The sequence below is a fragment of the Echiichthys vipera genome (assembly GCF_963691815.1).
Source record: "Echiichthys vipera genome assembly, chromosome: 7".
Lineage (NCBI taxonomy): Eukaryota > Metazoa > Chordata > Actinopteri > Perciformes > Trachinidae > Echiichthys > Echiichthys vipera.
In genome coordinates this window covers 16,397,066-16,424,073 of record NC_139832.1, presented here as the reverse complement: position 1 = coordinate 16,424,073, position 27,008 = coordinate 16,397,066, and the positions used below count along the sequence as shown (strand labels likewise).

General features: G+C 39.1%; 1 protein-coding gene across 5 annotated transcripts; it reads right to left on the bottom strand.

The window, feature by feature from the left end:
• Positions 1 to 1,326: 1,326 nt before the first annotated feature.
• Positions 1,327 to 24,321, bottom strand: cald1b (caldesmon 1b). 5 transcript variants are annotated; one of them, XR_014593266.1, is made up of 18 exons: positions 19,079 to 19,150; positions 18,604 to 18,708; positions 15,664 to 15,780; positions 14,402 to 14,732; positions 14,275 to 14,316; positions 13,490 to 14,200; positions 11,735 to 11,770; positions 11,546 to 11,613; positions 11,195 to 11,441; positions 10,858 to 10,983; positions 9,615 to 9,658; positions 9,436 to 9,514; positions 8,689 to 8,820; positions 8,467 to 8,607; positions 6,593 to 6,664; positions 6,338 to 6,362; positions 4,715 to 4,749; positions 1,327 to 3,294 (listed from the first exon to the last, which is right to left on the bottom strand). XR_014593266.1 is itself a non-coding variant. In XM_083916245.1 (17 exons), the coding sequence occupies exons 2-16, from the start codon at positions 18,675 to 18,677 to the stop codon at positions 4,717 to 4,719; spliced, it is 2,253 nt and encodes a 750-aa protein (XP_083772371.1). In that variant the 5' UTR covers positions 18,678 to 18,708; positions 24,275 to 24,321; the 3' UTR covers positions 1,328 to 3,294; positions 4,715 to 4,716. The 5 variants fall into 5 exon arrangements, 3 of the variants coding, with proteins under 3 accessions (XP_083772371.1, XP_083772370.1, XP_083772372.1); XR_014593267.1 differs by having other exon boundaries at positions 1,328 to 3,291; XM_083916245.1 differs by lacking the exons at positions 6,338 to 6,362; positions 19,079 to 19,150 and adding an exon at positions 24,275 to 24,321 and having other exon boundaries at positions 1,328 to 3,294.
• Positions 24,322 to 27,008: the final 2,687 nt, after the last annotated feature.

Genomic DNA, 27,008 nt, shown 5'->3' with positions numbered 1-27,008 from the left:
AAAAGTCAGTGAATCATTGTGAAAATCCAAAACATTATTAACATCAATATAATGAAAATACAAAAGTACTAAATTGGGTACATACTGAACTTCCTCCTCGTCCATGACTTCTTCCGTGTCAGACATTTTGTTATAGATGAGCTCTGCAAAATGGATCCCTATTAGTCTATTTTAAGCCGGGAAAATATTTCCGATCATTAAACAACATAGCAGGGCACGAGATGGCACCAGTTCACGCAGCTTACAATGAATGTCAGCACCGATCCAAATATCTGTGGTCCCAGCGGCAGTAGTGGAAAAAGTGTTGTAATATATTATAAAGTAAAGTTGTTGAAGTTCCAAGTGGTGCAGTAGTTTCAATTACCTTTTTAAAATGATAATATTAATAAAATAAGCATGTTTTTTTTGTTTGTAAATGAATCTAAAAGTACTGGTAGTTGCTCCAGCTGGAAAGTATTTTAAGTAAATTTCCATGTGAAGTAGAAATACAAAGTAACACAAAAGTAAAGAACCTCAAATGTGTGCTCAAGAAGTATCCAAGTAAATGTATTCTTGCTCCACCTCAAACTTCACTTAAGTACAGCCCTGAGCAAACTGACTTGACTTACGTTCAATATAAGGTTATATTACTTTACACAAATTAAGTTTATTATGAGGGGGATTTTAAATACCAATTAACAGCAGTTTCTAGTGAGAAGCAAATCATCTCAACATTTAATGTAAGTCAATTTCACTTTAAGATCTTAGCAGGCAGTGAACTAAAAACAGAGAATAACAAGTTTAATGAGATATCTCCAAGAAATATTTTGGGGCAATTAACTTCAAGATTTACGACTAAACAATGCTTTAATTTAAAGCAGCAGCAGCAGCTCTGACATAAAGAGTCCCTACCTGTGACGCAGACAGAGGGGGATCAGAGACCAGCAACAGACTTCAGCTCCTTGAGGTTCACAAACAGGTTGAGCATCAAGGATACATAGTCCGGCCCTTCTTACTCATGTGACTGCAGCACCCTATGGCTGGTCAGTCTATTGTTAGACAGCTGGACATTAGGACTCTGTCTTTCTCTCTCACACACATACACACACACACACACACAAACACAGACGCGCGCAGACATACCCATTCTGCAGGTACATTTCTGTCCTGGTAAGAATGTCATTCAATCATTCTAGCTTTCACCAGCCACTCATGTTTCAACACTTCATAATTTCACAAGTGGTTATGAGGGACAAGAAGCTCCATTTCCTCCCAATAGCTAAAATCAAAGCAACAGAATTGTAAAATGTTTCATTATTATTATCTTTTTATTGCTAAAGCAAGTACAAAGAATATTTTCAAACATTCAAACAAAGCAATCCATCTGTGAAAGACTCACAATACATTTTTGGCAGAATCAACTCAGGATGTGCATTGTGTGCACTGCTGACGGACAGAAACACCAGGGTACAATTTAAAGTTAATAACAGGCATCATTAAAACAAAGTGCATATTGCCAATTTCTTATAAACCTTTACCGCTGTTACTGCTGTTACAATGCAAATAAACTGCAGTTAGTGGTAGTTAGTAAACTGATGATAGAAAAGCAAGACTTCTATCTGCATGCTACTGTAAATAGAACTGCATCGCTTACACACAAATTCATAGATTTGTTCGTGCTTATATTACACAGGATAATAATGTTAATTTTAAACTGCCGCAAGTTAGAGAAAAGGTAACAAGCCCATGTGTTGTTGACAGAAACGTTGAAATGCTTGCACTCTGTGTTATTCTGGCTGCGGTCCTGGGCAGAGTGCCACTGATTTTATCTTCTGGTCTGAGGTGGTGGATTTATGGGTACCACTTTATAATAAGGCACCCTTTTTAAAGATTTTTGTACTTTGTAACAAATGGTTCTCATTTTCTAGTAAGCCATTACGTCTTCCAATCCATCCAGCTTGTTAATGTTAGTAAGTTGTTGATAAATTAAATTTGATCCAGATGCTCTGCAAAGCTTTCCCCTGAGGTCAGTGGTCAAACAGTCTTTCTGATTCTAATTAAAGAGCGAACAAGACTAACAGTCTACAGCCATGCTAGCTGCTCTGTGAGACTGTGCGTCTGTAGCAAGCTAACTTGCTAATTACACCTAACAGTAACACGGTGAAGCTGAGACTGATGGGAATGTCATTTTTGAGGTATTTGGTTATAAAGTATTAGACAAATTGGAAATTTGAGCTGATGCTGCCGCTAAATGAAAAGTTTGTGGGGATCAACAAAGGCATTATAATTCATCTGGAGTGAAACAGTGTGGACTCATTTTCATAGCAATCCATTTCATAGACATTTCACTCAAAACCAGAGGAACGCTACATGAGACACGTAGCATAATCACTGAAGGTTTGTGCCAATCCATGCAGTATATTTGGAGATATTTTACTGAACAAGTGAAAAATCCGACCAGCGCCTGGTGCAAGATTAAAGTCAGAGGATCATCAAAGTTATTCATCCTCTGGGGACCATGGATATCTGCACCATGCTTCATGGTAATGCATCCAATCAACTGAAGAGGCGGATCAACAGACTGACCAACATTTTTATACCTGGAGCCACAGCATTAGTGTTGCATTAGTTTCAACTTTACAAAGGGATTTTAAACATTTTTTAACCATTAATGAAGTCATCACTTACTATTCATAAACCCTTTATAAAGGATGCCTTATTAGAAAGTGATACCAATGTAAAGTCACTCAATTATATACAGGCTAATCACCCAACATCCAGCTCAGTGGCGGTATACTCTTGACAGTTAAAATGAAAGCAGTGAGATGCCTCTGTTATCGCGTGACAATCATCTCAAAAAGCAGTGAGTGTGTATGACAACAAAACATAACTGTGTATTCTTGGGTTTACACTATATGACAATACATAACAAGAAGAGTAGACATGTCAGTGTGACTATAAAACATTTAAGCATCCTGACAGCCATCTGGAATTTGTAACCTTGATTAAACAGATGAATGCTACACAATTATCGATTAAGCATTGAACATGTGGTGCTCATTGTCCTTACAACCCTTTGTAAATATGACATCTTTGAATTACTTGGTCAAGTCTGATCAAAACTTTAATATTTTTAAATTTTTGGAGGAGAGATATCTCTGGAGATGTTGATCCTGAAGTCACTAATCCCGGTCCCTCGTCTTTTTCTCACTCCGTTGTGAAGTTCATGCAAAATGCAGGTACGTTGAAGGGCCTTCTGCTTGGTCAGATGACTTGAATTAAATGTGGATGTTAATGGTTAGGGTCTCACACCTGCTAATAGAGCGAGAGAGACAAACATTAGTCAAAGCATATGTAAGTATTGAATTAAAACTGCATAACTTTTCAAAGTTTATTAGGTGTTAAACGAGATTAGGGCTGTTAAACAATGCTTTTATATCCATACCTCATGATGTGTATTCTGCATGTGCATGTGTTTGTACATCAGAACGTTCTACCAGTGCTGATACCTACGGTCAAAGCCAGGATGCTTTTATGTGTGATTGAAAGCTGTAACTTTGTCATTTGCCCTTTACTCCATTCCTCAGGGGTCTATTTCTGATGAAGAAGTGGGGAGGTTACAAACAAGGAACGCTATTTAAGGTCAGCGCTGACACTCGACAAACACTTTTCCATTCATATTGTTTACGCTCTGGCTCAAGCTTCTGGGGCTCAGTGTCAAACGAAATGTGACTTTTGAACACGAAGAAGAGACACAGTTTCACTATGCTAACTTTACTACGCTAACTTCCACGCTAATGTATCTTGTATCATGATTAATGCACATTTAAAGACTACAGTTTAGGGATGTATGCGAGGTCTTTATCCTAGCCCTGAGTGAATAAGCCTGGAGATCGAGCCCGATTTGCTGCTTAAACGGTTAGTAATCCTCCCCAGAAGCCAGTTGTAATGTGAAAATCAAGCAGCTGCACTCTGGTATGTTTAACAACTCGCCAACACTGCGACATTGGACAGCCCAGGTGGCACTGGGTGAACAGTGCACTGCAAAGACACGACAGCCATCCCAGGAGTCTGGAAGGTTCTTTATACTGGGAAACAAGGTCAGGGTGAGGGTTTTTTATTTTTTTATTTTTAAATATAGACCACAGTGCCACAGACCTGTGCCATGCCCAAAAAATCTCCAGCAGCAGATTTGATTTATGGTGAGCAGCTACTCTGGCACAAAGGAAGGTTGGTGTTGTAGTGGTTATGAGCCCACAAGGGACTATAAATCAGTCATGGCATGGTCTGCCCCCAACCCCCACTCCCTACCCCTCCTCCAAAAAATGTTTTGAAGGACAGACACATTTCATCTAAACTTTCCTCTGATCCAGGGTTTATAACCCCTGGTTTAACATGTAGTATACGCACATTTACAGTTATTGGGGGGTGGAGGGGGGTGGGGTGGAGTATTCAGTTCCTTTGATTAGGGAAAGTAAAAGTAAGTTCGACATTATGAGAGCAAGCTCCCAGTGTCATGTCTGGGAGATGTATTGATCTTCTCATCTAACTTTTGGCAATAAAGTGAATAAGTAAGTACTTTGAGTGTAATAATATTCAATAAAGTAGAATCAAATGGAAAATTCTCAAGTACATAGCCTCATAATTGTTTTGTTGTACTGTTGAGTACAGTCCTTAAATAGTAAAAATACTTTGTTACAATCAACCACTATTGACAGTCACTTAAGAAATGTACCGTTAGTGAAATTTGCTCCTGACTCCAACTGCCAACTGTAAACAAAAAGGAAGAAGGCAAAGAATGAAGACAATTTAAAAAAACAAAGAAACAAAATGAAACAAAACTGTAGGCCACATATTTAGTATTGCCTAATGTGATGAGTTGATGGTGTTGAAACAATTCCTCATGTTATTCTGAGATTAACAGCTTTTTAAACTTATTACCTTGTAGCTAATGAATAAAAACATACAGATAAAACATAAAGCTTTGTCTCATCTGTGGATATATCTTAGACCAAGAGAACTGGTAGTGAGAGTGGTGGATGTGATAAATATATAACATACTATATAAAACATGCTCATACCATTAACAATGCATGTGTTAGAAACCCTTACATAAAAAAAGTGCATCAGAGAGTCTTTTTAAAGCAATCCAGACTTACACAGCAAAAGAAAAATACACAGCACTCAAACATAACCACATGCACTCAATCATAATATCCTTTTAAAGCTGTGCACAGTGAAGCCAGAACATCCTGTAACAACATATAGATCACATTGATGTATGACAGCAATCCATGTTCCAAATGAAGAACCACATCAGAGCCAAAGAATATTATTTATGGCTTCCAAGCCAGTGTGGGAACTAATTATAGCAGTATGATTAAAGTACAGAAATTCACACCAATGACAGCATTTCCATCCCAATAAAATCAGAAATTTTACTTCAGTTCAGGCAAGACAGTGAGAGTTGTTTTCCAATTCAAAAAACATCCTACTTTTAACAATAGTTCATTATTGTACAAGCAGACTAATGAGTTCGGGCTGTACAAAAAGTGGTGGCTGACTTTAAGTTTCACTTTACAAAAAAGCAAGGGCATCCCCAGTGTTCATCTTCTTTTTTGTCTCCTCCACTTGGCTGCAACACCCTCCTCCCAATTTTGAAAAAGACAATAACTTTACTACGAAATACTAAAAGTGCATAAAGAATTTAAATGGTGTCATCTGCATATGGTTGAAAATTGAATGTAAAAAAAGTTAATAGAGCCTCCCCTGCCCTTCCAAACAAATTAGACTATACCCTTGCTTCAGAAAAGAGAAAATGATATATAATGTACAGTTCCTTACTGAAAAATCATGTGTACAGATTGTAATTGAATTGTATGCTCACTTTTTGTATTGACTAAACTGACAAAACAAAACAACCCCAGCAGTGTTGCCAGATTGGACTAACAAAAAGCTCAATTAGACCCTAGAACCTGCTCCTTTAGTTATTATATGTTTAATTTAAATATACTTATAAGTAATAGGAGTCATACAGTTAAATATAAGGAAGGTTAAAGTTTCTTATTTTATAAAAAGAAGTCTTTTATCACAGAGCTATGACAGAATAATTGGAACAGGAAAAAATGCCTCAACTTAACTGTAATAAACTGAAATGACATTTGGTCATTGCATGTCCAGCTATGATGACTGAACAGGCAGAAAATCGTTCAAAAGGTCCAAAAACAATTTTCACCTTTAAAGTTAGAGAAAATGATACTGGCCGATTTGGCAACACTGACATTCATGTATAGACACAGCAAAGATCAATCACTCCGTGTAGGTGCAACATGCATTGAGTGTTGTTGCCATAAATTACCTCCTTCACCCTTCTATTAGGTGGACTGAATGAAACAAACAAACAGGACCATGTCACTATAAAGCCTTTAAAACATGACATCATCTCCCCTCTTTCACAGTGCAGATGTGTGTGTGTGTGTGTGTGTGTGTGTGTGTGTGTGTGTGTGTGTGTGTGTGTGTGTGTGTGTGTGTGTGTGTGTGTGTGTGTGTGTGTGTGTGTGTGTGTGTGTGTGTGTGTGTGTGTGTGTGTGTGTGTGTGTGTGTGTGTGTGTACCTTGGCAGGCGCAGAGCTTTTCTTGGTTTCCCACATGCCACGCTTGTTACTGATGTCACCTGGTTTCACATCCTGTGACAAATAACACCAACCAGGACCCAATTAGTCTGATGGAAGAAGTACTCAAGAACCAACACAACTGTGTAGAAATACTCAAGTAAATTACCTGCATTCACAATTACTTAAGTAGAATTATTAACAGCAATATATGCTTAATGTATTAAAAGTACACACATATTCTATATAGTTTATATAGAATTAAATTGCAATTATTAATGCATTAATGTAGCAGATATTAAAGGTAAGGTAAATTTGAACTGCATAGCTTAATCTGTAAAAATATCATATAATATGTGTTGATTATTTGGATTATTCATCAGCAAATATCAAGTAACTAAAGCTATAAAATAGCATCAAATGGAAATATGGTACTCAAGATAAGTACCTCAGAAGGCTGTTTGCAATTGTTTAGTTCTTATTATGCTTCTGACTATTGGTGGTAGTTATGGTGAAATGTATGCAAAATGGTACCTTTATCAGTTTGAAGAGTAGGTAAAGAACAGTAGGAGACGTTTGAGTGAGGAAAGCTAAGAAAAGGAGTGCAGTTGCAAAGAGGAAAGAAAGGCAGAGGAGAATTAAACACCACAGTAAAGATATGAAAGAGAATAGAGACTTTAGACATTAGTCTGTTGTATAGTTTCCTCCCATCAGAGGGAGGTGTTGCCACATAAGTGAGGCCAAGGTTACAACCACTCCTCTCCCGGCCAAGACATTTGACACTAAAGATATCTTGCTCATAAATATCACTTTAGGACAATGTCACACATCATCCAGCAATGCTACTGCAAGTGGACATACTGTAATGTCTCCAGCAGACCTAGTAAGATTAGCAGCTGGTGTCCTACTTCAAGAAAAGGGCACAGTGTCAACCAAGTTCACAGTTACAAGTGTCCTCATTTATTTATCACCGCTATATAATAGTAAAAAAAATACATAATTTAACTAATCATTTAACCTGTATTTAATGCTTTGGCTGTTTTGTCAGTGTCGTGAAACACTGATAAAACAATATGCCTTTGTGTGTGTGTGTGTGTGTGTTTGTGTGTGTGTGTGTGTGTGTGTGTGTGTGTGACCAGTGTGTGTGTGTGTGTGACCAGTGTGAAGGGATATGACCTTTGCCTCAAGGAGACTTTAAATATGAAGTCACAGTGAGATTTAAATATACTGTTTTTGGCTTAAAGTGAGCCAAATACAAAACACACACACACACACACACACACACACACACACACACACACACACACACACACACACACACACACGTTTTATGGATTTCATGAGTCATATAATCTTGAAATACCTTCACAGGCCACAGTGACTGATGTATGGGGGGGTGTAGAAACGACTGTGCAAGGAGGCACGTTGGCATTCAGCCACCTGACACATGACTGCTGGTGCTCAGTGCTTTGTAGTTGAACGTCCAACAATGAGAGTAATATTGTTCTTCCAACCAATGATTTCCCAGAAGTTTAGGTTTAAATACATAATTATTATATTATTATTAATATGATTATATCAAAAATGTTCACAACACGTAAAGAATAGCATATAGAGAATTGTTGTGGCTTTGTTCGCAGATTGTTGTGAAGTAAACTGTCCATGTGGTGTCACTAGACTCCAGACAGCAACAGTTTCCAGCCCTGGATGTCAGATATAAAAGGGCTGCAGCCAACAAAAGACGGGCATGTTGATGTGCAAATGAGAACATTAGCGTGTGCAGAATATCAAGGGATTACTCCGCTGAAGTAACACTGGTATCTTATTTACAATAGTGTGTATGTGTGTGATCAAGACACAGGTTTATCAGGCCTTACTGCTGGCTTTGCTGTTGCTGGTGCTGCTGGTGCTGCTGGTGCTGCTGCTGGTGCAGGTGCTGCTGTCTTCTCCGCCTCTGGAGGCTTTGCCATCCAACTGTTGACACGTCCAGCCACACCCCCTTTGATACCGGCCAAATCCTGGGAAAAAAGAGACATCTCAGACACTGAAATCACATGCTCCTCAATCTCTCAGTCCTCACCTCTTGCTGCTTTTCTCACCTTGTTGGCAGGAGCTGGACTTTCAGAGGAGCTGCCGACGTTTCCTTTCTCCCACATGTTCTTGATGCTGCGTGCGCCTCCTGTAGGAATATCTGCCATCGGAGACTTTGGGGATTTGGGGTCTTTGTTTCCCTGTTGAAGTAGATGATGGATTAATTTTTTTTACATGGGCAATAACAGCGCTACATTGACTGAGGATCAGTGGTGGACAGTAGCACTGAATGTTATAGCTGATATACAACTTTGCATTTTATGTTAATTTATACGTCGGCTCCATGACATTTCAGAGACAAATATTGTATTTTTTCTCCACAACTTTAATCTGACAGCTATAGTTACTAATTACTTTATAGATTAAGATTCAATATTAAAACATGTAGTACAATAAGAGTGAATTGTTAAAGATTAAACTCAAAAACTGTGTGTATGTGTGTATTTGGGCTTCTTGTCATTTTTAGATGTCTAAACTAAAGATAGATTTCCTTTTCTCCTATGATATCATTTAAATACAATTTTTGATGCACAACAAGGTTCAATTATTCAATATCAAACAAAAAAAAAAAAGGTTAAGTCTAGAGTCCAAAAAATGACTCAGATTTGTCTTAAAATTTTAGCGGTTGAAATCAACTCAACCAGCTAGCAGACTTGAACTTTGTGCGTTTTTTTGATTATCGTATTTTTGTACTATTACTTGATAAAAGGATTTGAGCACTTCTTCCACCAACTATAGTGCCTATAAGGTCTCACCTGGAGGGCAGACGTGTACTGTTCCAGTCTGTTGCCTATCTTAGAGACAGTTGGAGTATGAGACACTCTGGCTGCAGTGCTGCCGGGATGAATAACACATGGGACATTACCAAAATAAGAGTGTCTTTTTTATTCAGTTTATTTAAATTTTTTACTGTAAAACACCTTTAATGACTCACCTTTTCTGGGCTGATTTGCTCAAGAATTCTGCCTTTGCACCGATCTATAAAACAGCAGAGTTTAGGTTTATAAAGTCTGTGGTTGACATAATACATACTGACACGGTCAAGCTGCCCTGGCTTCCTTCCTGTCGCCAAGACGACCTCACTGAAAAGAAGACCAATCCATCCCTGGGAAGGTCTCTCAGTTCTTGGTGCCTGAGTGATTGAACTGGAGAGTTTGGCTGTCAGGGAGCCAGAATACGCACATACACCCAGCTCTCTCTCACACACACACACACACACACACACACACACACACACACACACACACACACAAAAAATGTACCCAGTCATGGTCTTGTACGAGAACAGCCATATTTGAGTACGGCTCAGATGCCTGCTCACATCTTTTTTATTTTTATCAACTATATTTTATACATATATAATGGGAAAATCAGAGGAAATGTAATGGAAACAGCAAAACATCATTAGACCACAAAACATAACTCACAACTGGAGACAACAAATACAGATCTGTTGGGAGAATACACTTTCTTGCTGAGGGTTAGATGAGAAGATTAAATAAAAATACAAAGCTATAAATCAGGAGCCGCTCAGCTTAGCTTAGCATAGAGACTGGAAAAAAGGGTAAAGAGCTAGCGTGGCTCTGTCTAAAGTCTAAAAATTCTAGCCTTGTGAGAACATCCTGATCTTGTGAGCGCCAGTGTATTTTACTCGCAGATCAGTCCGGTAACTTGCGGCAGAGAAACTTTGGGGAAGGAGGTTGCCTAAGCGACCGAACCAATCAGGGTTGGTTTTGAGGCGTTATCCTTTACCGATATGTTATTTACTTTGCCTCGAAACTCTATTCGTACGCCATACGCTTCGTTGATCTGATTGGTTGATTTGGCCTGTCTATCGACAAGTATTTCCGCCTCTTCCCAAAAGATCTCCAACCGAGAGTCTCTAGATGAATATGCTGAACAAATGTGAATTATGTAAATCAATCCGTCTGGCGGAGTCAGGTTACCGATGTTCCCCGCTGTTCACAGAAAGTGTCCTATGTTCCCCTGTCTGTTGTTTTTCTCATTTTTTTACAGTGCTCAATTCCCTGGCAAATAGGCTTATGTAGACACTAACACTTTTTTTTTTGTGGGATCATTTTAACTTGGACAAATACAACAAACACTATCAGAATGGTTAGCGCTACGGGTAAGTGAGAACAACTCCAAAATGTCTGACCATCTTCTCTAAAACTCACCTTAGAGGAGCCTTTGGGACTGATAGCAAAGGCAGGCTGTGTAGACTCCTCCTCCTTCTGTTTCTTCTTCTCTGCAGCCTCTGCCCTCCTCTTCTCTATCTCCTCCTTCATCCTCCTTCGCTCCTCCTGTTAGAAAAACCACAATTTGCTGACACACTTGTGTCACAACCAAACAGATTCCTTTTCATGTGAACCTTTCTGTCTGATCCATGATAAAAGGCACATAACTAAGTCAAACTGAACTCTACTGATGCTTTACATCTTTCCATTTCTTATGAGAAAACATCCCAATGTTGAATATGTCATTGTTCATCCCGAATGTAAAGTCCATCCTCACCTGTTCTTTGGCTTTCTTGTCATCCAGTTCCTGTTTCTTCCGCTGCTCCTCCTCCTCCATGACCTTTCTCCTCTCCTCTCTCTTCTTTTTCAGCTCCTCCAGCTCGGCCTCTGCATCCTGCTGCTTCATCTTCATCTTCTCCAAATCCTCGCTCTCCGCATCGTTTCGCCGGCGCTTCAGCTCCTGCAGTTTACGCTCAGCCTCCTGACGCTCCACGTCCTCTAGTTTGGTGGAGGGAGCATTGTCCCTGCACACAAACACACACAATTATTTTAACGATCAACAATACACATGTATACAAATTCAGATGATCCTCAAAATATGATGACAAGTTGAAAATGATAACTTTACCGTGATGGCTTCTCGGTTTTCTTAAGTTTATTCTCAAAGAGCCCTCCGTTCAGTTTGGCTGGTTCATTCTGGCAAAAAGGGGAAAAATGTTAAACGAACACATTCTATTCCAACTCACATTTTCTATATTTAAAAAGAATATATACTGTGTACAGAAAAATGCAGTTTTATTTGACAAATTTAATTTACCTTTTCCTTAAAACCAAATCTCTTTGGCTTCTCGTCCTTTACATGGAAGACAAAAATGAAGGAGAATTATGTTGTGCTCTTTTTCAGGTTCATTTGTTTACTTGTACAGTATTTTGGGTTTCTACTATTACACGTTGACATGCTTTAATGTTCAAAAATTAAATATTTTTCTCATACTGTCTGTCTAAATATAAGTCTATTCACCGCGCCATTTTAGCACCTGTCTTTCTAACCCCCCCTCCTGAAAAAGCCCAGTCTGTTCTGATTGGTCAGTGTTTCTGGGTCTTCTGCATCTGTGCTCCCTCCCTCTGTCATTGCAGTCGGGGAATGACTACTACAACTACTTGCAATCTGCAGGTCTGCATCGTTCTGAGACAAAAGACCCACCAAAGAGACAAGACGAGATGGTGTACCATTGAAAATGATCTGGGCCGCGGCCCGAATGCGTATTGCCTATACGTCATCACCCCTGAGAGATTTACTTTTGTCTGACTGTTTTGTCTTTTCATCTGTCCAAATCTGCCCGCACTTCACCTCTGCATCAAACCACCGCAAACCGTTTGACCATCTTTTTAAATGTCCGTCGCGAGAAACAGACGCATATAAACAGACATCAGGGCCGCAGTCAATGCTCAGGTTCGTGCTCGTTCATGTGCGCACACTAATGCCCATACATGTGCATCCATGCTTTACTAAAGTCCACCTCTCTCAACCGGGCTGCGACCAGCAAGCATGCTGTGCCTGTCCGCGGTACAGTTGCACTCACACTAGACTTTCAACAAACTAGTCAAACAAATTAGACTTTAGCCGTGAAGCGTGCTTGGGCACGGTACGCATGGACAGTGTGAGTGCGCCCTTAGTGAGAAACTTGCTAAAGCTTCATTTCTAGTAGGGATGAAACAACGGAAATAACATTCTTACGTCTCTTATTCACTGATTTGTTCTTGATAACAGCGCTAACTCTCCTTATTTATTCACTAGCTCGCTCGACCCTCTCTTTCGTCACACACGCTCGTTGAGCCTCTGTCCTAAAACTGCCACTTGGACCAGCTGACAGTTTGTAACTGACTGAATCAACGGACTTTGCTGCAAGTTAACTGGCTGGTGAAACAGGTGACGTGCCTTACGTCCTAAAACAAGCTATGTATGCAATGTTGTAAAACGGAGTCTTTGGTCTAAACAGGGCTTAACAGTATGTTCTACCTACTGTACTATATATATAGTCTATGTCTGTGACATCAGGACTGTTCAGAAGTCCTGACGACTCATTTAAAGGTTTCAGTTTCTGGATTCAGGCTTTGTGTATTTCTCTGTGGATTGAGCGCTTTGATACTCCCATAGTATGTATTAAGAAGCTCTAAAAAAAAATTAAAAACTCACTTTTTACAATATGGGACCTTCACAATAATATAAAACAGCAGGGTCAGTCAAAACACATACTGTAGAAAACCCATAAAAAAATCCATCAAACTGTTGCAATCAAAGGCCGGGCAGTGAATGCAACACAGATGTAAAATAAAGATACATCACACTGTGACATCCTCTATTCCACCACGTCTTTCATCTATGTGGCCAGTGAGAACAAAGCCTGGATAAATCAAATATTGTCCCCCAGAGTCACTCAGTGTGAAGCATAAAGGAGGCATGTTACATTATAAATGTCTGTATATGTTACTTTACAAACGGAAATGAACATTTTCATTTGACTTTTCCAGCTTTTTGAAGTGGCTGTTAGTAAAAATATCACATCAATACCTCCTCTTTCTTCTTTTTCTCTTCCATCTCTCTTTTTTTGCGCTTGTCCTCTTCCTCCTTTTTCTTCTTCTCTTCAGCCTCCTTTTTCCGCTTTTCCTCTTCGTCTTTCTTCTTCTTCTCTTCCAGCTCTTTCTTCTTCAGCTTTTCTTCCTCCTCCTTTTTCCGTTTTTCCTCTTCTTCTTTCTTCTTCTTCTTCTCTTCCAGCTCTTTCTTCTTCTGCTTTTCTTCCTCCTCCTTTTTCCGCTTTTCCTCTTCTTCTTTCTTCTTCTTCTCTTCCAGCTCTCTCTTCTTCTGCTTTTCTTCCTCCTCCATTTTCTTTTTCTCTTCTAGCTCTTTCTGGTGTTTTTCTTCCTCTTCTTTCTTCTTCTGTTGCTCCATCTCCTCTTTCTTCTGCCTCTCTTCCATTTCCTTTTGTTGTTTTACCTCCACTTCCCTCGTCTTCCTCTCCTCCTCCTCCTTTAGCTGCCTTTCTTCCTCCTCTTTCTTGAGCTTTTCCTCCATTTCCCTTTTTTGCCTTTCTTCCTCTTCTATCCTCAGCTTCTCCTCCATTTCTTTTTGCTGCCTCTCCTCTTCTTCTTTCCTCTTCATGTCTTCTTCTTCTTCTTCTTCCCTTTCACCATCAGGAACAGCTTCTTCTTCAGCATCTTTCTTTCCTAAATCGGGCTGCTCAGCATCTTCCTCTGTTGCTGCACCCTTCTCCTCAATCTCCTCCTGTAAAATAAAGTTGTGTCTCAATATCTGCATGTGTATCAACTAAATTAAGTTAGTTACTTAAGTTACCATACTTCATTTCTTGTGCTCTGTGTTCTTGATTCCTCAGCAGATTCCTGTGGAGAGAAAAAAGAACATAAGCCACGACAGAATAATCTGATTCCAAACAGTCTTAAAATCTTCAGGCACCTTTCACTTTACCTTCTCATCTTCCTCCTTGTCCTCTTCCTTTTTCCTCCAGGAGTTTGTATCGGTGTCTGCCACCTCCTCTACCTCCTCTTGGGCTGGTTTCTCTTCCTCCTTCTCCTCCTCCTCTGTATATCGCTGCCTGCTGCTGCTGATAGAGGACTGCTCCTCCAGTGCGCTGTCTGTGCCATTGGTGGTGCTGAGGGTGGGGTCAAACTCCTTCTGTCTCTCCATGGCCTCCTTCATTCTCTTCTGCCGGCGCTCCTCCCTCTTGGCCAGGCGCTCCAGCAGAACCTGGTCGTCATCTGCACCTTCAGCTCCGGCTGTGGACTCGGTTTCCGTCACACTGTGAACACATGAAACCCGCTTGTTCATGAGAGCAGTGGAGCTAGAAATTAAACTCTGATCCAAGTCGAATCTCCAAAACCACTCAAGTGTGGTGGGCCCACTCTCTGATTGGATCTTTCTGGAGGTGATTATTATCGATATCAAAAATATAAAATATACTGTATATACTTCTGCTGCTGTGGAGAATGTTTGTCCCAAGTTTTCTCGATCTGAATGAACTTCTCAACTTGCATGAAAACAAAATGCATCTAATCAAATTTAATTAAAACTCACCTCTCAACTGCAGTTCACTTGCGCAGGTAACAATGTTACCGCTTCAAGAAAAATGTTAAAAAACAAACTTGAAAAGTGACAAATGTATTAATGTGTCAATGTTAATGCATTGTGTTAATGCCTAATAAACCTATTTGATTTCAGTAAAGAGTGAAGTGGAACCCGATAAGCAGTGGTGGAAGAAGTACTCTGATCTTAAGTCAAAACAGTATTACCACAGTGAAGTAACAGTAAAAATTGAGCTGTACATGTTATGATAATAATGAGAATGGAGTGAAAATGATGATGATGATGGCATGTACTGCTATAAAATGGCATGGTTTACTACTTTAATGTTTACTTAATGAACAGCAGCCAAACTAAACTTTTTGGATCCTTCTCCGTCCTAAGTCCTCAAACAACAGGTTCTTGGTCCTGAACATATCTGAGGATAACCAAGTCCCGAGAGCAGCATACTGTAAATCCATACTGTAATCTCCACCAGGCAACACCTCTGCTGTCCAACAAATGACCTCAACTCTTTCTCTGCTTTGGTTCACAGCTGTTTAGAGAGGACAGCATCCCAGCTGGGAGGTTTCTGTTTCTCTGTGAATCTTGTTTTTCCTGATTTGTCCCACTACACTGTTTGTCTCTCGTCCGTTTCGTCTACATTGTACCTGTTGGTGTCGATCACATCTGTGGTTCCAGACTCCCTCATCTTCCTCCTCTCCTCCCTCGCACGTTTTCTTTGCTCCCGAGCTTCCTCGTCCTCATCATCGTTGGTGCAACCCACCCTGAAATATCACACATATAGATAGTATATATAATATGTATTGTGTTTTCACTCCAAAATGAAATAATAGAAATTTCACTATGGGTATTGAACTTAAGCAATCACTGGTAGTTTCTGTTTGATCATAGTGATTTATAATTATGTTCTTAATGGCAGAATTAATAGTGGTATTAATAAAGACTAATGCAAGTCGCAGAAATTGATTTTAGATCAAATGGCAAATGTAACTTGCTGCTCGATGCTGCTTGTGCTCCTCAGTGTGGAAACACGTTTTGATTAGTTGATTAATGTTAAGGATATGTACAGGCCTGAACAGCTGAAAGTATCAATTATTTTACAAGAAAAAAGCAACAAAAAAGGGAAATACAATATTTTCTGTAACAGAAGTATCCGGTGACACCTCAAATTGAGTTTGTGAACCACTGATATAAGAAACACAGACTAAGAAATAATAAGAAACACACATCCTACATGTGTCTGAGATAAAAAAAAAATGTCACATTGAAGAAACTGAGAGCTCTCCAAAGGAACCCCTTTGCCATATATGAATATACGAAACATTTAATCATAGACAGCGCTGGCAAGAAGGGAGATAAAAAGGAAGATAAAGAAATAAAGATGAGGACAAAATCACCCACATGTGATAAAAAGAAAATCCTCATCTCACTCACATCACTCAGGCTTGTATCTTTCCAAGCATTACCAGGCTTTATGAGGCGCGGAGAGAGCTTGAAATGGCCCATTGATCGTGCATGGGTATCATTTCCTCTCTGCTCTTCCTGAATCCGCAACACAACGATTTGCAAATGCTGGAAGAGGAAGAGGTGATGGGAACCACAAGAGCCTCTTTCTGTCTTTATCACAGAAACAAATGAGGAAGAAATCCAACAAATCCTCAGGCAAAGGTTTTCCTGGCATTACATGGAGAGGGTCGCCTCGAGAAATCATCGAGGATATAATTCAATAAGATATTTCTCTACCCAAGGCCAGAGGCCTGCTGTGAGAGTGCTGTCAAAATGTTGCACTTCCAGACGAGCAACCGGAAGCAAGTGAAACATAATAACTGAAGGGAAATATAGCTTTTTGTCTAACAAGAGATTAAAACTCTGCTCAAAATGTCAGAGTCTGAAGTGTTTAGAGCAGGCTATCTCATTCTGAAATAAAAACGGCAGTCAAAACATTCCAGCGTCTGCAGCATTTCCTTGGGCTGCAGAGCGGAGCTGAAGGCAGGCTGGGTTGGCACTGCTGGCAGAGCTGTGTGCAGGACTGTGAGAAAAATTGCTAGGAACGCCTTTTTCCACTGGCTCTGATAGAACATCTGATAATACAGCAAATTCCTCCTGAACTGGAGAAAAAAAAAGTGTAGAGCTGTATGGACATCTTGCTTATCTGACCATGGCCCAATTTTACCATCATCCCTTGAAAGATGGAACTAAAGATCTTCTAAACTTTTAACAAATCCAATGAAAAGACCAAAACAACATGTGTTAGTTTGTATCTCAATACGTTCCGACATTCCCAATCTGTGTCACCTACAAGCCCAAAGAAATGTCATGAATATGTCTTATTTAAAAAAAAAAAAAAAGCTAAATGATTTCCTACAACAACTGGGCACTGTAGTTTTTAGCAAAAGATATTCAGAGAGGAGTTAAATGTCCATTTTTCAGCTGTGGACAGATATACTGTATATTTGGACATACTGTATTTCATGCTGTGTGGAGGCAAAAATTACCTCAAATGAGCAGACAACAAGAACAAAATAATCGCCAAAGCAAATTAATGAATGAGGGTTGAGATGGAAATTACATTTTCAAATCAAAATGTTCCAACTGTATATTTCCAAACGGAAAGAACAGAGAAATTGGTTGCTGAGCGGTTCACATCTCTTAACATGTTTATTAATCTTGAGAGTTTTGTATCTGTGGGCTCTGAATCAAATATCTGAATAGATTTTTCCCTTTCAAACTGCAATTGAAACGTCCATCTCCCTTCATGCTTCTGTATTTGAACTGCAAAGCTAGCCCTTACCAATCTCTTACAATGTTAGTTTATATGCATTCATATCAGTATCACTATGAGTTTCCTTTTGTTCTTGTAGTGTTAAATATCCTCCACCGGGGTCAAAGCTGCAACTCTACACCAGTAGAGTAGCTGTCAGCATAACTCTTTAACAGTACTGTAATATTTATCTGAGCGCAAAGAGAAAGGGAGGGAGGGACAGACTAATCCAAACAGCAGCACAGCCGACCGACTCCCTAATGAGCGAAAAAGGCAGTGGAGATCATGAAGCCGTCATCGCCTGAGCCTCATCCAAGTCTGCTCTGCTGCTCAATGTGGAGACACACAACTCCCTCATACAGAAATGTAAAAACCCAAAGACGAACAATAAACCTTGTTCACTGAGCATCTGTCTTCACGATTAAAGGAGAAACATCCTGATTTTTTTGAAACTCTTCAACACCTCTAAAATGGTTTGTTGGACTGTGGTAAAGTTTGTCTTATCGCCATAAGGGATTAAAATCGGTTTAAAACAGTTTTTCCATTAGATTAAAGCACGCTGCAAAGTATAGATGGAACTTCCCTGTGAGCAGCTGGTGTCTAATAACTTTGGCAACGACTGCACATGTACTGGAGCTGAAAGTATATGACTGATAAAATAACACTGGTAAAACTAATGAGGCTATTATTGAAGCGAGGTGTAAGATATCCTTTTGTTTTCCGACTAAATCTAGCTTGTGTTAAAGTGTTCAATAACCATACATGTGTGCTTGGGAATGTGTTCTTTTGCACATTTTGTTTGTATGTTCTCATAAGGTTCACTCACTTGTCAGAGTCGAGGCGCATCTGCTCTCTCCTCTGCCTCCTCTGCTCCATGCGGCGGTCAAAGTCATCGTCCATGATGTCCTAAAATATTCTCCTCACTTTCTCACTGAAAGACACAGTTGTGGTATCAGATAGTGAGTCAAAATTCAGCACCAGTCAATTGATTGGTTACATGCTTGATCAATTTCACAAAGAGAAGCGCGTGTTTGGAGACTCTTCTGATTGCTGCAGTATGGTGCCTTTTTCAGAGCATGATGGGACATTACAACCACAAGATCAATCTCAATTTATCATCATGGGAACTTCTAACTAAGGTTTAATACTGAGTAAAAAGTTCAACCCATCACATCGATGAAGGAAGCCTGCTAAAAAAACTATTCTTAATTGAGCTCCAAATCAGTAACATGTCAAAATATAGGGGACCACCCAAGACTGTTCCTGACATGGGTAGAGACATAGAAAAAAAACTACCATACCTGTTGGTTATACTTTAGCAGTAGCTCAAGTTTAGTCCATGGACAGCGGTGTCTCCCCTCTTTTCATATATTAAACTCTACAGTCTGGTTAATGTCCCAGCCCTTCTGCAGCACAAAGAATTCCTGCTTGTTCTTTCAGCAACTTTAACTACCAGAAAAGGAAAAGCCTGCCTCTCTTTCTCTCTCAGCCTCCCTCCTCCTCTTAAAGCTGACTCCTGCTCTCTTTCCCTCTGTCTCACTTTCCCCTCCCTGATCTCTGACTTCAGGCTCTCGGACTGTTTCTCTTGGTTTATTTTGTCTTGTTTCATCCTTCTTTCTTTCCCTCTTTCTGTCTGATGTGCTGCAGGTTTGTTTGCCAGTAAATGTAAGAGCCATCCTAACTGATCAACTGACAAACCGTTTAAAGTGTAGTTCTAATTCATCCCATGGTCAATTTCTGCATTTACATACATCAAATAAGCCATTGAGACAGTTTTCTTTGTGTACAAACTATTAACGGAGAAATCCAGGAGAGTCGCTAGCAGCCGGACGTGGCTAACACTGATGAGCTCGGAGCAATACGGTGAAGGCATTAAATGGCTTTTTTAACCACTAATACTGCTCAAAATAACCTCAAACCTCTGCATTAGCATGATAAGTATCCCTACACATAAAATGAAGCACCAATGGGCTCCTTCCTTTTGGATTGACTTTGGTAATCGACTTGAATGGACTTTACTTTGAGAGGAGCTGCTACTGGGCCAGTTGTTACAGTAAGTCTTTAAAACACTCTTTTAATAAACTCTGAGTTTGCTAACTATGTTGTTGGTGCTTCAAAACCACTGGCCTGTGAGTAAATGAAAACCCTTTGATTTGATTTGGCTTTTCTAATGAGACATGATTCTGCTAGTAATCCATGATACTTATAGATTTGGGTGTCTTTTAGGCAACATCTCTTGCATTGAGCATTTTTATTCTAAATCTGGCTCAAACCCATAGGCCAGATTCCCACGCACACACAAGATTTTTTTTTCTTTTCTTAAAAACATTTTAGGAAGCAAGATTTGTTTATATGATTTCTGTCGTAGTGACCTTACTTTTTTAATTAATGTTCTACTATTTTTACTGTAATACAAACCGGCTCCATATAAAGAAATAGAATAAAAACTGATTTCATCTGTTTCACACCAAACATTTTTAAAGTTTTAATGCTCAATAATATAATAATTAATAATAAAATCTAAAACATATATATATATATATATATATATATATATATATATCCACAATTATTATTTGTTCTCTCTCAAACACACAAAGAGCCTCTGGTTCTTTGGAAAGTTGTTTAGTCCAGGTTAATCTTGATAATCAAGAAAAGAGATGTGAGAAAGATATATATATATATATATATATTTATATATATATATATATATATATACATATATATATATATCCAGTTAAGGGGAGAGTATATATACATATATATATGTATGTGTGTGTGTGTGTGTGTGTGTGTGTTTGTTTTCTTGATCAATAAGTACTACATGTTCAAACATGGAGGCCCATACATCCACTGGACGGCCAAATTTACGAGACAGCTTTATTTGAATTGTACGGGCCGGACAGACACCTCTGATTCATAATAATAATCAGTGAACACTTAACTCCCTCTCTTGCAAAGTGTGCATGAAACATTCATTAGATAAATTATAATTCTAGTAAAAGGCTGCCAAAGAATATAAGCTACAAGTCAGTGTGTGTCTACTCTACACCAATAAATATTATGATATAGTTGATGTGTATTTTGTCTGCACTGGTACAGTGGGGGGTAATGTCCCAAAGCTTATTCAATGTTGTTATCCACTGATGTACAATCAGACCATAACATCCTAACACCTTCTAAAACTCCTTCTAACTATAGAATATATAGACGTTAGATACATAACGTAGATTGTTAGTAGATCAAATCTTTGGATGAATTGGGTTTATAGACATAGACAGCACATCGACTTCTTGAGCTTAAGTATAAACCAACTTTAAGGTTTTAGTCATGCTGACACCTTCAGCCTATTCCAAACCACTGCCAATAAAAACACTCTACCAAATGATCTCTTTTCTAACATGTAACACTTACCAGCTGCACAATAAGCAGCTGCCATCAACCATCTTTTGCACCTGTAAGAAACTCTGCCAGTAACTCCAGCAAGCAGATCTACGGTGCAGAGGAAGTCTGAAGTGTGGTTTCAGAAAGTTGAGTAATTAAGTCGCACACACAGGAAGGAAAATGAAACCAACAAAGATTTCCAGACATTTTTTGGCTCAGTGAATCTGATGAAAATAAATCTCAAGTACTCGTAATTTCCTGTGTTAATCATCCAAGATGATTCCAGTTAAGGGGAGAGTATCAGATTTGGATTGAAAAAAACAAAATACGCAGCATTTAATCGATCCAATTTGCTGCAATGCTGTCCACCAAACATATACATACAAAGGCTGCATTTCTTTCTTTTTTTTAAGTTTCTTTTTGGGCAGTTTTTCAAGCCTTTTATTATATATGACAGACAGGAAATGGGGTGAGAGAGAGAGGGGGAGACATGCAGCAAAGGGCTGCAGGTCAGAGTCGAACCCGCGGCCGCTGCCTCGAGGACCTTCAGCCTCTTTACATGAGGTGACTGCTCTAACCACTCAATGCATTTCTTCTTTTATATCTCTGCATGCAGTAGTAACTTAAGATTTGCATAGTTAATTAAATAACTGGATGTCTATTGTGTTAGTTTTGAAAGATGAATTGCTAATAAAACCGAACTAAACTTTATTTTACACACTGTGTAAAGAAATGAAAGGGATTTCTATCAAACGTATGGCCACAGGCATTATGATTGTAAATGGTATTTGCCCAACCTTTACAAACAGGAAACTTTGTACAGCTTTTATGTATGTTGTAAGAAAACGTTTTTTATTAACAGCATGTCCTGTATTATTTCTGCTTAGGGAACCCAAAACTGAAATAATAATTTGTGTTTTAGTGTCATAAATTGTAATGCTGTACTGTAAATCTACTGAATCCATTTACTGAACTCAACTGAGACATAAGGTTCATCCAACTTTTGTCCTCATCTAGTAAAAAATTAAAACTAGACTGTTGTTTTTTTTAAGTTGCAGGGTAACAGGTAATCAATGGTTGGGTCATCCTGATCCAGGAAACATTGTCAGTCACATTTTTATATTTTCTGTTGGTGGTCCTTTTAATATCCTGAAAATGAATCTAAAGACAGTGGTGAAGCAAACTTCCATCCAACAAACAGACACACTCATTCGTTCGACATTTGAGAACATGCTGAAAGAAAATGATGCGGGAAAATGCCTGAACTTCTAATCATGCATCCATCTTCTTCTGTAACAACATATCAGAGAATGCTGACCTGAGCTCACAGTCAAGTTTACATCACACTTTATTCTCTATATGTATCTATATGTGTTTTCTCTCTTCACTTCAATACGACATACGTGCAATATATTTATGTCCTAAAGCATGTTAGCACTGCTAGTGTTATCATCCTTGATGCTACAGGATGAGGTTATGACTTGTTTTAAAGAGATCCACTTCAGTACCATCCCTTTGTTTAGTTATCTGTATCTTCAGATTTGAAGAGGAGGCCACCAACAGGGAGCAGTAGGCCATTAATTTAGTTTTTACATTGGCCAACACCATATGCAGTCATAAAGGCTTACAAACAGAGAAGACCAAAAGAGGCTTTTTATAAATCATCCACTAACAAGACAGTTCAGAGCGTTCCTGGAAAAGGACTGGTAGTTGTTGCTAATGTATTTATACATAATGATCTAAACAGTTCAGGAATGATGAGTTTGTCTCAACAACAATTACATGGATTGCTGTGAAATTATGTTTAGAGGCCCAGAGGATCGACCCTAATAATGTTGGTGATGCCCCTAATTTTTATCCAGCACTACTTCACTTTCACTTATCCTGTGAAATATCTTAACATCTAATGGGACAAAACATTGTTAATCTACATGAATGGTTCCAGACAATAAATCCTGATATATTTGATGGTCCCCTGACTTTTTCCTTAAGAGCCATAAGGTAAACAATTTCAGTTTTGAATGAATTATCTGAATGGATTGCTATAAAATTTGGACGCAAGTGTAACTCTATATAGTGCCATCTGGGGACGGTTTGGCAAATATATTTTAGTCATAGGTCTTTAGTGTTAGGCCAGTTTTACAGTAATATCATTTCCATTTTAGACTATTTTAAGCCTAAAAGCTTAGCCACCCTGCCCCCAGACTAACTGTGGACTAAGAGCCAAGTTATTCAGATGAATTTAGACATCTATCTAAAGTCTGACAAACAGTTATATCAAAGCCAAAGTCAAAGGCTATCTTTGTGAATCTGGCCCTGAGAAAAACCTTGGTTTATAGCAAAATACCTGCAAGCTAATGATATTTCCACTAATGTTAGCATGCTAACATGCTTAACTAAGATGGTGCATGAGCATGTAGCAACGAGACTTTCCAGCTCTGGTCTCCTGTACAGTATATCGGTAACACTGAACCAACATCAACATCAATGATCATGTCAAAGGCACCTTGTGTCCTCCCAGCGTTCACATAAAGACATAATGACCATAATGACCACAACAGTTGATTTTGTTACTGTTTTTAGTTTTGTCACAACCATCATCATTATGAACAACCTCATTTGCGTAGTATGTTTCATCACCATCCACAGTTCTTATAAAAGCATAACATCTCCCATTGGTAGTTCCGTTTACAGCTGTAATCTATGGGACATACAACATGAGGAGTTATCCATCACTCCTTCACAGCTGTTCTTATGGGACCAATTAAGGTCTGGGGGTGACAAAGGCTGGGCTGTTTCTGAGCATTATGGACTCTATGGAACAGCAGACGAGGACTGACTGACCTGCAGGCTAACAGCTCACAGACGTGTCACAGTCGTGATCCAGGCCTGTTTGGATTGGCCCGGGTCCAGCAGGGCAAGCGAAGTTCTTCATTTCAAAAATTGAAAAACTCGACACTCTGGCAGCTAGAGATGAATGCCTTTCTACCCCCCACTTTGTTCACAAATGTGGACACACACACACACACACACACACACAGACACACACACACACAGACACACACACACGCACACACACACACACAAACACACACCGAGCACAGGCATCTCACCTTATCATAACAGCTGCCCCATGAGTCACCAGACCAGAGGTGATTTCTATGGAGTAGAGGTGTGTTGTTGGCGGTGAATTATTCATGCTCTAACACTAAAATCCTTTAAATGTAAAAACATAGTCTGCCCTTGAGTGTATAATCATATTGGTATTTTATTTTAGACATAAATGTCTGCTGTACTGTTCACCCTGTGACACGGAAACAATCCCTCATAGTTTTCAAGCTGCAGGAGATTCCTGCAGTCTACTCATTTATATGTGGACACAGCATGTTATAGGTTGTTATACTCTTCCTTTCATAAGTTGGCATCAAGTGCACAAATCATTCCCACATGATGGATTCAATTTCTAATCCATACATCTGTAACTGATTTGTCTCATCTGGGTAAGCTCTCCCTTCTGACGGGATCAAAAGCTGGTGCAGCACGTCTTTCTCTACCTCTGTATAGTCACTCTGCTCTCATGCATCTGGAAACTCGTCATTGGCTTATGGCCAGGTGATGCCCCTAACACTGACCAGACACTGCTTATTAATATTCACATAGCTGTTTGCAACAAATCAACTGTCACAAGAGGAGAAAGGCTGTGAAAAGGAAACAAGTCTGTTTCGTTTTGCTGGCTGCTTCTAATCGCCCGGCACAAACGTGAAATGTAGAAAATTGTTCTGTGTGCATTCTGTCAAATGTTTTAATTAACCATTAAAAAATCCACTTATTTGCTTCCTCCCCCAAGAGTCCGCAGAGCATATTACTCTTCCATCCGTGAGTGACTATGGAGCTAGAGCCATGATGAGGCAATTAGTTTAGCTTAGCATAAAGACTCAAAGCAGGGGTAACAGCTAGCCTGGTTCTGTCCAAAGTTTAAAAAATATGCCTTCTAACACATGGAAAAATAACTAAAACTCACTAAGCAACAAATTAAAGTGTAACTCTGGCGAAATTGGAACCCACAGCCTTTTTCGGCATGAATATACATCAAATAAGCCATTGAGACAAGTTTTTTGGGTGATCACCTATTAACAGAGAAATCCCGGAGATTCACTGGCAGCCAGACATGGCTAACACTGGGAAGCTCGGGTCGGAGCGCTGAAACATCCAAAACTCGGGGTGTGCCTGCTACGTTGTTGGTGCTTTGTTTTATGTGTAGGGACCCTAATCATGCTACTATTTAAGCTACTACTATTTTAAGCAATATTAGTGGTTAAAAAAAGCCGTTTTGATGCGTTCGGCACTCCGCCCCGAGCTACTCAGTGTTAGCCATGTCTGGATGTTAGTGACTGTCCGTCATTTCTCTGTTAATAGGTGATCAATCGAAATGTCTGAATGGCTTATTTGATGTATATTCATGCCGAAAAAAAACGTAGGGTCCAATTTCGCCAGACTTACACTTTAATAAAGTATCTCTTTATCAAAAATGTACACAAACAACAATACTGTTCTGCCAGCATTTCTGGGCAGTGTCTGCGCCAAAGCAAAGTAAGCTACTGTAAAACTACAAATAGTTGTTTTTACAAATTTGTAAGTGTACGAATTAAACAAGATATAATACATTCACTTTTGAACTTTGGAGAGAGTCGGGCTAGCTTTCAATCTTTACTCACAGACACAGGAATGGGTTAAGTTGGGAAAGAAAGCTAAGAGTTTAATGGGTTTATTTCACAAAATGTTTAACTGTTTCTTCAATGGACACAATTGCGGATATTAAAGCCACTACACTATGTTACAGGAATGTCTCTTTTACCCTCCTGCTACTCCCTTAGTATTTCAAAATGAACCAAGATATACAACATATTAAACCTGATAACTACAAGCTTCAGCATCAGAGAGTATTTGGCATGAACGCACTTTTGTTTTTTAATTTCAAACATCAGCTGCAGCTTTTAAACCACTTTCTAAATGACATTCTACTTTGAATGTGTGCATGTTTTCTCTACAGTCTAATAATTTAAGTAATTTTTACATGAAAATTAGACTGGGAGTAAGTTCAGGAGCAATGATGCGGTGCCGGATACACAGTTCATTCATATTCAGTGATTAATGTTGGAGGTATGGATTTATTAACTGTACTTTTAACATTCTGAGGTTAACTGGTGACCTATCAAATGTGATAAATGGATGACTAAAAATACTTTTGGAAGTATCGAATGCCAATGTTGCCCATTAAAAGTATTTAAATCACATTAAGCTCACTTGAATCCTTTGTTTCTGAAGCCATCTAGGATTTAGCTGGAGAATTTCTCAAGTGGTCCAATGAAGGTTTGCTATGATAAGTCTATAAGACATTAGTGCTCAGTATATGCAACGCAAAAGTTAAAAGCCATCCACTAAAAGCCCCATAATTACACCAATTGCATGATACTTTGTGTCTTTATTCATCCCAGCATTGTGTATACACCCTGCGCTATTTGTATATTGTCTGGCTTTGTAATTACTGGCTTGATGATGGCGTCTTTACAGAGTGTTTGCCATTGTATTAATCAGACATCAAAAGGAGGCAGAGGAAAGCCCTCTGCTCTGTTAAAGGCTGTTTCTGATGCATGATTTACATCTGGTTTGGCAAGTTCCAGTATGTCTATAAACCTTCAATCAGAAAATGTTCAGCAAGGATGCAGGCAGCTGGATATTAGTAACCGTACAGCTCTCTCTCTCTCTCTCTCTCTCTCTCTCTGCATTCAGCTTACTGCTAACCATCTCTTTTACTCTTGTGGACTTTGTGTATGTTAACTATTTTTC

Excerpts from the sequence above, each read along its gene's own strand:
- cald1b (XM_083916245.1), bottom strand. The coding sequence starts at position 18,677 with ATGGACGATGACTTTGACCGCCGCATGGAGCAGAGGAGGCAGAGGAGA. Across the intron at positions 15,781-18,603 it reads ATGCGCCTCGACTCTGACAA|GGTGGGTTGCACCAACGATG; the intron begins GTGAGTGAACCT and ends GTGATATTTCAG. Across the intron at positions 8,821-9,435 it reads AGTACACGTCTGCCCTCCAG|GGAAACAAAGACCCCAAATC; the intron begins GTGAGACCTTAT and ends CTACTTCAACAG.